Source organism: Chaetura pelagica, unplaced genomic scaffold (assembly GCF_000747805.2).
Source record: "Chaetura pelagica isolate M959 unplaced genomic scaffold, ChaPel_1.0 scaffold106, whole genome shotgun sequence".
NCBI classification, from domain to species: Eukaryota; Metazoa; Chordata; class Aves; order Apodiformes; family Apodidae; genus Chaetura; species Chaetura pelagica.
Genome location: NW_009954222.1, coordinates 405,255 through 417,933, shown reverse-complemented (window position 1 = coordinate 417,933; position 12,679 = coordinate 405,255). Strand labels below are relative to the sequence as shown.

At 35.8% G+C, this 12,679-nt stretch overlaps 1 protein-coding gene across 1 annotated transcript in view; it reads left to right on the top strand.

Moving 5' to 3' along the window:
* The window catches only part of PCDH9 (protocadherin 9), a 4,587-nt gene extending 4,371 nt beyond the window's left edge, over window positions 1–216 (top strand). Inside the window, exon 3 of the mRNA XM_010003509.1 lies at window positions 1–216. Coding sequence (XP_010001811.1) covers window positions 1–141 — 141 coding nt within the window. The 3' untranslated portion in view covers window positions 142–216.
* The last annotated feature ends 12,463 nt before the right edge of the window (window positions 217–12,679 follow it).

The window sequence follows — 12,679 nt, the reverse complement described above, 5'->3', positions numbered from 1 at the left end:
AGTTCAGATCACTTCAGTGCCTCAGAGTGCAGTTCCCAAGGAGGCTTCAAGACAAAGGGCCCCTTACACACCAGACAGGTAAACGAGCACTTTTACTGGTCTATAAGTACTGCATACAAGTGCCCGATCAACCAGTATTAAAAGTGCCACTATGTTGTGGGGTTTTTTTATTTTATTTCAGTTTGATTGAATTTAGTTACATTACGGGGGGAACAAAAAAAACCCAACAAAACAAAACAAAAACAACTAAAAAAACCCAAACAAATCAACCCCAAAACACAAAAAGCCACAAAAAAACCACAACAAATAATTGACCCCTTTATCAATTATCTGGGTCTTAACCATGTATTTGTGAAATGCCTCTGACACTTTGGGTTTTGAAGAATGTTGATTGTTACAGTACTGTTATACATCTGTGCATGTACGCATACATGTGCAGAAACAAAACTGGAAAAAACAGACTTTTTTTTTTCTCCCCAATATTTGACTGTACAAACGTGAAAGTTGTTGAAAAACTGTTTCCTTACATGCCAAATTCCAGTTAGAAAATTTGACCCTTCCAAGATTTAACGCGTGTGTACATAAAGTTTCAAATTTCAGTGTGAGTTGGCTTGAGTTTCTTTTATAGTTCAAGATGATTTGGAACCTTGTTAAGGTAGTGTTATGAAAGGGGTTATTTTTTTTTTTCTCTAACACAGCTGAATTTCCCAGCTACTTCATGTGTGAAGCACGTGGTTTGTTGGTAGGATGCAACTAAGCCATACGGAAGTCTTCCTGTTCTGAGTTCAAAATGATTTTGTTGTAATAGATTAAAGCTGGTATTGCATAGACAGTTTGTTGCATATCTTAAAAAATGGCCAAAGCATACTTTTGAAAGGAATGCGTTCTCTGAATACATCTGAATTAAGCAGGAAAAAAGTCAGCCCACTGTAAATATTTTCTCATCTTAGTAATGCATAAGTGATCTGTCATAACTCATTTTAAACTGTGAAATACGCCATATGAAGAGGGATTAGGAGGCTGAGAAACTCATCTCAACCAAATCCAGCATTAGTTTTTCTTAGTTCTAGTAATTCCTTGCTAATAAAGATTTAAATGCGGCGTTGTCTAATTTATGTTACCGGCTCCTGTCCTTTGCCACAGAACCAGGGTGTCGTGTGGCCTGTAGATGGCAGTGAGGTACCATGTCCCTTTCTCTGGCCCGCTGGGGGGGGAGGGGGAGCGAAGGATCAAGCTGATGTTACAGCCAAAGAACCTTTTGCTTAATGCTAGTTGTACCGGAGTGGTCAGTAGCTAAGTTTTAGTGTTTGCAAGGCAGCTTCCGTAGTGCTTCCCTTTCGCTGCACCGACTTTGCAGGTGTTAGGAGTCGTGTTCATGTTCCAGCTGGTGCTGAACCCTCCAAGTGTTGATGGTTTGTCTGATTTTATTAGGGATATGAATCTTAGAGAACCAAGTGAGACACATTCAAGCTTGTCTTTGCAGAAAGATTTTGACAGTAGTCAAGTTTAGGATAAAATCATCCTCATGCTGTTGGATTAGCCTGATCTGAGATGAATGTGATGTTCCCAGAACTGTGTCTTGACTTTGGGTGTCTGTAAGGTGTCACACTAACAAGATGCTAAGAATAAAACAAGCACTTCTGAGGCAGTTCTGCTAAAGTAACTTCTCTAAACCAACTCTTACTTGCAACAGGACAGTGAAAACATTGCAGACAAAATATTTTCACAAAACCTTCACCTTTCTAAGGACTTTAAATAAAAGTATGCTCCTGGAACCATCTTCAGGTTGTTGCACAGCACCATATACATACTGTCAGCATAAGTTAAATAATAATAATAATAATTAAAAAAAAAAAAAACACAGCAAATTTATAGAAGAGCTATGCATAGTCTGTGGTTACTCGGCTGAAGTTTTCTCCTCAGGTTTAGTTGCGAAATGTAACAGACTCAACCCACGTATTCCCTTTCTGTTCAGAAATGTTGTTAATTTAGCTTAAATCAGTTTCCCAGACTCTATTAGGAAACTCAGACTTAACCCCCTACAGTATCTTGAGGCAGTTAAGACCCCAAAAATATGTACGTGACAGAATGTTTAAGCTCTGCACAGTGAAATTGAGTATGAGAGGGGGGAAAACCAAAACAACAAACAACAAACTATAGGCAGTATTTTCAGAGATAACCTTAAATATACTGGTTTCAGTTTGATAATAATATGAGTCATTGTTCCTATTTATGTACCTGATTCGAATTCCACTCAAGTTTTTGCTAAATCCTTTTTAAAGTCAACAGATACTCTTATGATTTGGATTGCTCCCTGCATAAGTTGTAATGTTTATGTAACTGAAAATATAACTCTTTCTTAAGTAGATAATTGTTGAAATTGAGCTTGTGTTGTTGTTTTTTTCTGTGGTGAGTATTACAGAATAAAACCTTTTTAGGCCCCTTGGCACTTTTGGCTGGAGGAGTATAGCCAGCAATGGTTGTAATCACTAGCAGCTTTCCTATTATTCTGTCTGTTATTCCTGAAATCAGGATGCATTTTAGCTAATATTCACTTGCACAGAAGTCAAATACACTTTCAGAGGTCTTTTTTTTTTTTTTTTTTTTTTTTTTAAGATTTGTGATAGAGGATGTCCTTAAAGGAAAGTATTCAGACTTAAAAATCTTTCTGAATAGTAATGCCTGCTAATGCCACAGTACCTGAAAAATATTTTTAAAAATTTCTTTAGGAAGAGATACTTAGTTCTGTGCTACTGTACTGTCTTCTTGAGTTGTAACAAAATGAAGGTCTCTGTATCTAACATTAGAAGTTATATTAAGTTACCTATATACTCGGCAATTTTTCTTTATGTGGTTTGCAAAGGGTGCAGGAGTTGTTGTGGAGGATGTTAAAATAGGGAAATAATAAATATGAAATTAATATATATCAAAGAAATACTACTATCCTCCATGTTACTTACAGTTTCTCTCAATCCAGGGTAAATACACACACAATGTGTCTTGAAGATACAGTAATATTCATAGAAATCTGAGACTGAAGTCCACACTTGGACTTCATTCAAGCAAAATCCTGTTACTTTTAATGAGAGCTTGGCCTAGAAATCTGTTAGAACTGAGTCCTAAGACAGAAATCTTTTAGAATGCAAAAATAGATTGTTCAATACACATTTCTTTGTATTTTTTTGCTGGGAAACTTCTGTGCAATCATCAATAAATTTAGTGGAAAATCTGTGGTTAAGTCTTTGCATGTCACTTTGAAATGCATAGGCTGATGTTTCAGAAGTACCCAGTATAAAAACCAAAGCCTTCTTCAAGTGCCTATCTTGCAGTAAACCTGGTGGATGCTCTGAAAAGAGCATTTTTGAATACTTGAACTTGGGATTGTTCTAAATGCTAGTTCACATAATTAGGAGTATGAAAAGGATGTTGCACACCACCAGCTTCTATAGCTAAGCTTCCAAAATCAGTGTTATGACTCATAAAGAATACTGAAATCTATGCAGGCTTCTCAATCAGTGTTCTTTTCAGTATTTGATTGAACTTCAAAATGCACTTCAAATTAGTAAGTCACTACACTAAACAGCTACATAGAAATACAGTAGAAGACGACATGTTGTATTCTTCTATGTGAAAGACCTCTTATAAAAAGCAAATAAACAGACAAAAACCTCCTACTCAGTGTCATTAGATTAACAATAGATGGAATAATAAAAGAAATTAGGGCCAATTTATTGTGCTTATCCCAGTTTTAATTATAACAACTTCATTTAATCAGATTTGAAATACATCAGTGACAAATAACACAGGTTTAAAAATATGTATCAGTATGGGTTATGAGGAAAACCTTCAGTCTTCATGCCTAATCAAATGGCATGTGCTTAACTTTCGTTTAAAGTGGTGGGAACGAAGCAGATCCTAAAAGTCCAAATTACTTAAAATGTTGTCCTTAAGAAAGGCAGCCATAAGCACACTCTAAGCACTTCTATGAATCAAGATGATAATTTATAAATTTTTGAGATGTGCACGGTTCTAGTAAATATGTACTAACTCCATCCTTTTATTTCTGTGCTCTGATGGCAGAAATCAAGGATTTGGGGCTTGACTGACCCATAACATTTATTACATAGTAAGCTATATTGTTAGTCATATAGTCAGAGGCTTCATGAAGCTTGCTTTACTCCTTTTTCAGTCAGTGGACTTTCTGCCTGATCAAGGAATGAGTAGCCAGACTCTTGCTGATCGATGCACATCACTTAAGCTTTCTGTAGCAAAAGTAATAGATGTTACCTTACTCTGAAGTGTTTAAATTTGTAACTTTAGGGTTTATATAAGAGAAGAGAAAAGCTGAAAACATTAATGACGCATAATTTGAAATGCTGAGAGTGGTAGTTTCAAGGTGCATAAATTGATGGAAATCTGCATTAAAACAGCAGTGCAGAATCTACGTCACCTGCAAATATTAAAATTTTGTAACTACAGCATTCTGTGATTCTGCGTGTGTATTATTTTTATTGGCCTTGTTTTACCACTTAGTTTAAAACAATACAGTTGTTTCTTTATTCTGCTTAACTTGTTTTATATGTTAGCATGGATATTACTCTTGGGTGAGGACTAGTCACTTGGAAAAATGTCTGCATGTAAAAATTCACATGTTTTTTAGTTCTGTATATTTATATATCTATACTTATACTAAAATATTAGAAATTGTGGAAATATACAGTGTATTTTTTCTCTCCTTGTATAACTGAAAAATAGGTTAACGGATTTTGCTCAACTGTCTAAAGAAATTCATCTTTGAGCTGAGACCAAGCATGGAAAATTTCAGCTGAAAGAAGAATTTTTCAGAAAGTTAAGAGCATGTGAAAACTGGGGGTTATAATGGAAATCTGAACATAACCCTAAGCTATAATACCACTTTCAGTAGTGACAGTAGAAATGCTGAACTAGAGTAGGGAACATTTTGTGTGTACAGATACAGACAGTAAAAGCTTAGCAAGCTTCATTTCTCTTTAAACATTTCCCATGCAAAAGATTTTTGTCAGAATCATGGAAGTCTCATCTGTCCTGAATGTGCAAAGCCAAAGTTTCACAAATGCTAATAAATGTGTGCCATATGTAGAAGTGAGAACTGAATCCTGAGTGTTTAATGCTATTGGAATTCTGTGATAATGTTCTTTTGTATATAGGAACAAGGGAGGATCTTCTTAGTTTCTATTAAAAATTTTCACTTCCAAAGAATCTGTTCTTCTAGCACAGCAAAACCATATCAGCCACACTTTATTGACAGCAATTTTATTGCAGCTAGAGGCTTACAGTAAGCTGTTTGTTGCTGTTCCCTTACTCAGTTGACAGCAATTGGGGAATTAATTTTCTTGCCCCTGATGTGCTTTCTTGGGCATAAACAACAGATGTTAAAGATATGAAAACTGTGACCCATTTACATTGAGCAACTATTTACAGACACATTCTACCTGTTTGAAGTGCAGGTCTTCAGTGACATTGCTTCATCATTTGTAGGATTCTTAGTATTTCAGTAGATCTACTAATCTGTACATAGTCTGTATAGTGGTAGATACGTAACACCTACTGGACCAATCCTCATCCAGGCAAATTCAATTCAAGAAGAGCCAAGTTCAAATTTCATTTATTTTGGGAGATGCTGTGTCTTACTACTCTAGCCTTTGATTGCACTGAACATATAGATTATAACTGATAAAACAGGCCCATCATGTTTTCAAAGATCTAACAGGAATTACAGGTGTTACCTGAATTTTTGGTATCACTTCTCCCACGAAATACCATTGTGGTCTATAAAATCTATACTTAGAAGTTTCCTCAGTTGCCACTCAAGCATAGCCAGTTCATATGCATTCTGTAATGTCGGTGTCTTTGCTGAAAGAAAAACAAACATATTTTACTTTCTTCTTCTTTTAATACTGCTTCGACATTCCAGCCTATGTAAAATGTAAATGTAATGTAAAATGTTTTATCCTAATAGACTGATGAGGGCATTTAATCAGTACATTTCTGGTTTACAAGAGATAACATTCCATTGATGGGAAAAAGATTTTGTAGTCTGTAGATAAGAAATGAAAGACTGCTGTCATATTTTATTGAGGATGGGGAGGGCAATTTCTGTTCTTTTTCTTCAGTATCTTTTAGCAAGACATTTGCAACATAAGGGGCCTTAGCATCGTGCCTAACTTCAGATTGTAAGTGCTTATCTAGATACAAAATGCATATCAACTTAAGTGTTTCTTTACAATTTAAATAAAATAAAAGAATTCATTTTATTATAGTTGCAAGATATTTTTTTATTTTTTATTTTTAATGGATTATGTTCTAGTGAGCAATACACTCTCTGGAAACAGAAAAAGCTATTGATGACAGAAGACACCTTTAACTGGTATTACTGCACTATTACATTGGTTTTACAATTATGAAAACTTTGAATAAATAAATAACATTGTTCTTCATAGCAACATGTTGTAGTCATACAAAAACCATGTCTTTTTGTGTAGATTATTCCTAGGACCTAAAGATTCAGGGAAGCATTTGGGCTACTATAATTTTGATACAAAAATTGTATTGATCTTACTAAAAAAACCCTGGAATTTCGAATCTTGAAAAGATTCAGCCAGCATTGTCAACTTAGTTTTCAGTTTTGTGAGTACTGTTAATTATGTGTGACAATGCAGAGAAAGGTGGTTAAAATCTGATTTGTAGTCATTCTGAGGTGTCTAAATGGTACCAGTCTCAAAAGTTACCCATTCTTTGTTTCTTTTTGTTTCTTTGCACCTAGTTAGTTGCAGGAGGGATTTGGTTTAAAGCGTTGACATGGATTGTCCATCTTCTGTTGCACAGAGGGAAAACTGAGTAATTCAGGATTTTTTGGTGTGTCGTTCCTGTTGTTTCCTATGAGCTGCTGTTGTAATTTTGTCATTTCTTTTGGAAAATGCCACCCTGATTTTTTTTGCGCACAAATGTTAATATTATTACTTGGAAGTTATTCTGCAATGTGCAAACTTCTTCCTACAAGAGGAATATAAGGAGCCCTTTCTTAGAGTATCAGTTCAACATCTGAAGCTAAATCCTAACTGGCTGATTTATGCCATCTGCAGCTCATCCTGATTTTAACTTTTTTGTAAAAGCAATAGGATGATGGTGAGATAGTATTTCCAAAATCTAAAAAATATCTAAAATTAATCAGGAGTCAAGTCAATTAACAGTAATTTTATTTTACGCTGAAGTTGATAAAATGTGGAGGATCAGCTGTCAGATTTTTCTTCCTTCATTTCCTTACTTTTCCTAAGTAGCATTTAAAAAAAGCAAACTCTACCCACTCCAAAAAATTAAATTGGATATTCTCATTCACTGATAGCTGAAAGAAAAAAATTACTTATGCTGATTTGTAAAATGCTGAGTAACCTCAAATTGATATTCATTCATTCTCCCTCATTCCTTCTAGCCAAATTAAACATTAGATACAACAACTTTTATTTGTAATCTTGCAGGCTACTCTTAGTCTCTCTTAGGCTTTCATGTGTTACTAGTAAAATGATGTGGTTGATTTTCTTAATTGTTAAAAATCTGCCTGTACAATATTTTTAATCAAATTGCCTAATTTAGCCTATGCTAGGCTTTAAAACACAAAAAAGTTAGACAAAGTCCATGTTTCAGTTATTAATAGTATCAGCCATTCTTATAGCCTCTCTTTGATTGGTAGCTAGCACTGATACTTTTAAACAGCTGAACCTCATAGATGCAAATTTCTGTCTCATCATCTGTGCTCCATCAAAACACATAAGATTATGGAGGCAATTGTGTTTCTCATGTAAAGGCATCTGTAGGATACGTATGTTTCCATATATGACCAATATATCAAATCATTATAAGGAGTGTTCGCTCTGATTACTTAAGAGAAATTAAGGATTTGCTACATGAGTTTATGATGGAATACTTTCACCACTGAAATTTGTGTGTGCCCCTGTACTGGGCCCTGGTGAGGCTGCACCTTGAGTACTGTGTTCAATTCTGGACCCCTCACTATAAGGACATTGAGATCCTGGAGAGCTACCAAGCTGGTGAAGGGTCTAGAGAACAAGTCATATGAGGAGAGGCTGAGGGAACTGGGGATGTTTAGTTTGGAGAAGAGGAGGCTGAGGGGAGACCTCATTGCCCTCTACAACTACCTGAAAGGAGGTTGTAGAGAGGTCGAACTTGACCTCTTCTCCCAAGTGAGTAGCAACGGAACTTGAGAAAATGGCCAGAAGTTGTGGCAGGGGAGGTTCAGATTGGATATTAGGAAGAATTTCTATACTGAAAGAGTGGTCAGGCACTGGAACAGCCTTCCCAGGGACGTAGTTGAGTCACCATACTTGGATCTATTCAAGAAACATGTAGATGTGGCACTTCAGGGCATGCTCTAGTGGCCAAGGTTATAGGGTTGGGGTTTTTTGTGTGTTGTGTTTTTGGTGGGGTGTGTGTGGTTGGTTTTGTTTGTTTGAGGGATTTTTCTTTTGTTGATGGTTGGACTTGGTGATCTCAGAGGTCCTTTCCAACCATTATGATTCTGTGATTCTATGTTCTTCCACCAGTATTATTTGGAAGAAAGTTTTATTAAAAGTTTGATTTTACAGGAAGGGATCCAGGAGCTCCAGAAAATGGTGCAGACCTGTGAATTTTGATTTAAAGAACACATCCTTCCTATATAGAATAAGATGCAGAGCCTGAAGGGAGTGATATTTAACTCCTGGATTTAGTAGCTTTCCAGTCAGTGGAACAGGTTTTGGGAATAGTGTTGTTATGCCAGTCCCTTTCCTTGCAGCACGTAATGATTGTATCTGAACATTACGGTTGCTTCAGATGCCTAACTTCTGTTTGTGGATCTAGCCTAATTTTTGTAAGTGGTGTTCATAAAATGTACAATTTTTTAAATTTTTCAGCAGTATACAGCACCTATGCTTCTGTTCACATTATGGTGGGTTCCATCTTTTCTAACTTCTAATTGTATATCAAATCTAATCTGCTTCACTGGGCTCATGATTTACTCCACCCTAAAGAAAATACGCTGATTTAAACTATTTGCCAAAGCTGACTGATACAGTTGTGTGAGATGCATCCTACATGACTGAAAACTGTGATCCAGTGTGATCCATACTCTTCACTTTACCGGTGAACAGCATGATCCAAGTCTAGTTTTCTCCCTGAAGTTGAGGTAAGAGTTTTAATGGTATGTATTCCTTTAAGTAAAGGGATTATTTGAATAGTGCATATGGGCACAAAAATATATAAAGTACACAGTTGCCTTTGGGAAAGTCTTCTTTAGATTATGTCTGAAATTCAAAGGCTCCCAAGTCAACAGGAAGACTCTTACTGACTTTTAACTAAATTTTTTATCTGGCCATTGGTACAGCTGTCTATTTTAGGAAGACAGTGTAAGGAAACACCAGTTATTTTGTTTTGGTGCTGTGCTGAGTATTTCTGGTTTTCCTCAGCAAAGCATATTCCTCAGTACCTTGTTCTGTGAATCTGAGTAGAGAAAAAGGATGTTGTAAACTTTTGATTTCTACCCTTGGTCAGATCTGGCCATACGCATTACAGTGTAAAAAGCTTATTTATCTTTCTGGTTTAGGTGTGTGACAACAGCAGTATGAATTTCAGTTAGTTGTCAAATTGTTTTACTTTCGTAGTTTCAAAAATTCAGGTCAAAATAGAAGCAAAGTGCTAGCATTACCAGTAAGAGAATTTGAAATTTCCTTCAGTTTGTGACAACAATACCCTGAAACATGGATCACATGGAAGCATGCAGCATCCAGAGCAGCAGGAGGCAGACTATGCATCAATAGCGAAGCCCTAGTCATCTCCCATATTTTCAACAACTGCCAGATAAATAAAAAAAAAATGAAATCTGCATCTGTCTAAGGACAGTTAACCTTGCCTTTTGAAATATAATCTCTCCTCTGTACAGGAGATGGACTTTCCTATATGAGATTTCATCAATTTCATTTCAGAAGGCTGTTACATCTGTCAAAATTTTCAGTTTGAAATAAATGCCTATTTTTTTTTGCCTTTGTATTCTACAAGAGCACCAGGTTGTCAGTCAGCAGAAATACAAAAAGAGACAAGATAGGTGATCCGCTACGACTGGCATTTTATTTCTATTTTACAACTCCTTTTTTCTTCCCTAAACTGCAATGACTTAAAAATGGCAGTGTGTGTCTGTACTGTGGAAAGAGATGAGAAACATGGAAATAACAAAGGGAAGACACCCTTGGTTCATCCTGATCCAGTTTGTCTTGACTTCTGATGGCCATCCTTTTGAGAGTCCTGGTGCAGTCCAGGTGGCAAACTAAACTGTAGGGGACTAGTGCCATGAGGTGTGTGAATGTGAGTCTCATGAGAATGAGATGAAAATATATTTTATGAATGATATCCAAATACATTTATTTTAATTTGATTCGTTTTTGCTATAGAATTAATACATTGCAACAAACCTGATACAGTTCATAATGTTTAACTGGTAGTGTAGGACTACTTCTGTGTGGGCTGGGTAGGCTTTCAAGCTGCTTCCAGGCAGAGGGTGGTCCATAAGCTTCAGTGAATAATCTAAATCTCATAACAGTTCGGGTTTTTTAATCTGCTTCTCTGATTATAAATCAACTTTTGTTTCTTAATGTGATTTTTCAAACTCTGAACTAAGAAATTGTCAAAATGGCAGGTGCTTTTTCAGGAGTGTTTAAGAAGTTGATGCCCTTTTGTGGTTCTGGGACATATCTACTGATGGCATATCCAGCAATGCCAACATCCCTGGATTTCAGTGTTACTCTGCTTAAACATAAACTTTGGCCTTCTTCTGCACGTTAGGAGTTGATTAAGAAATATTCTAATCTGTTCCAGAGCACCAAGAACCTAATGGCTTGTGGACTATTTTAGTTTTCAAACTTCCACTATAAATGACAAATAGTGTCAGTTGGCTGATGCTTAACTACATCTCTTTCTTTTATGAGGTAATGTTGCTGTCCTTTCTTGTTTCTCTTTTTAATCTCCTCTTTCATTCTCTTCCATGCTTATTTTTGTAAAACATATGTGTGCACATATTAGAAATTTGATATTTTCCTTCAAATTAATTTTATCACAGTAGAGAAGTGGCACATTTTGTGTATGATCTGTTATAGCACACCCAACTTGTAACAACACACTGCTGTAGATACGGAGTTTTAATAAACAAACTGTAACTGCATTATAATTCAAAGATTTGAAGCATTTGGAAGTGTATCTGGATAGAAGAATAATACAGGAAATAAAACACTTTCTAAACTAGATAGATACTTGCTTTGACTTGTTCCAATATATTTCAAATAATCAAATTATAATTAATTATAGTTATTAATAGAAATCTGAGAATAAAATCAATTCCTGTGATATGTAGCATGCATTTTTGTTCAGTGGCTTGGTAGCATACTAAATTTGGATTGCAAAACTGAGCTGAAGGTTTGACAGAGGAGAAACTAGGGCCTTAATTTGTAGCTGTGGATTTACAGATATGCTAGCTGGGACAGCTCCTTCTAGTTATAATTGGGACTGAGGGATTAAATGTGTCTGGCCCTAAGTTGCATGTCAAAATCTGAAGTATCTTTAATTTAGTAAGGTTGTAAATAAGGATGAACAGAGATTGCTGGTTTTGTAGTGTTATGCACATGCATCTTAATACTGACCAAGTCTGATCCACTATGTAGGCATCCTAGATGTGCATTACAGAAACTGGTTTCTTATGGTATAATGGCTTGTGTGAATCATTTTCCTTTAGAACAGTTAACATCTGAATTATAGACATACACACCCAAGTCCTCTTTACCCACAGCTGCTGGAGTACTGTGTAATACTATCATACCAGCTAGCTTTCTGGATTTCACCAGCTATTTCTGTAGCCAGCCTTTATCTGTCATAGTTAAAACAAGTAGACAAAAAAAAAAAAAAAAAAAAAAAAAAAGTGCTTGGTTGCTTTTTTTTTTTTTTTTTAATAAAGTTGATAATACTTTCCTTGCAGATGGCATAATGCATTCATGATTTCTAGTAGGTGTGGTATCTCACTGAGACTTATGATAGAAAATTGATTCTGAAAACAACAGCAAAAAATGTAAATCACAAAGCAGAACACTGGAGATTGGAACTCACTAAGTAGATAGTGTTTCTTGAATTCAGCAATTTGAAAGGGAGATTGGGATGAGAGATGAAAACATTTATGTATCTTTACTTTTCCAAATGGTTAAAGGCTCAATGTGAATGTCTGGACTTGTAGGAAAACTTAGTCTTTTAATAAGAAAGCTGGCAGTGCTGCTGTGATATACAGAATGTCAGTGATTCTTGAGTCTGCTTGTTTAAAGCAGCATGCTGAGCAGTTTTCAGCAGAGCAGTTTCATGCAATGCCTACTGAGGTGCTTTATAGATGGTGCAGTCAGCTCCAAACAAAGTGCTTCTTGTTGTCATTTTTTATATTTATCTGTCATAAATATGTCACAGAAGTAGTTCCTGATTTCAGAACTTCCATTCTTTGGAGCAGTGGTGACCACATTAAAAAACATTTTGCATTCAGACTCTCACACTATTTTGTAATATTGTCGTGTCCTAGTGCCAAATACAAGCCTAGCTTGTATTGAGTATTGCTGAAGTTCATTTC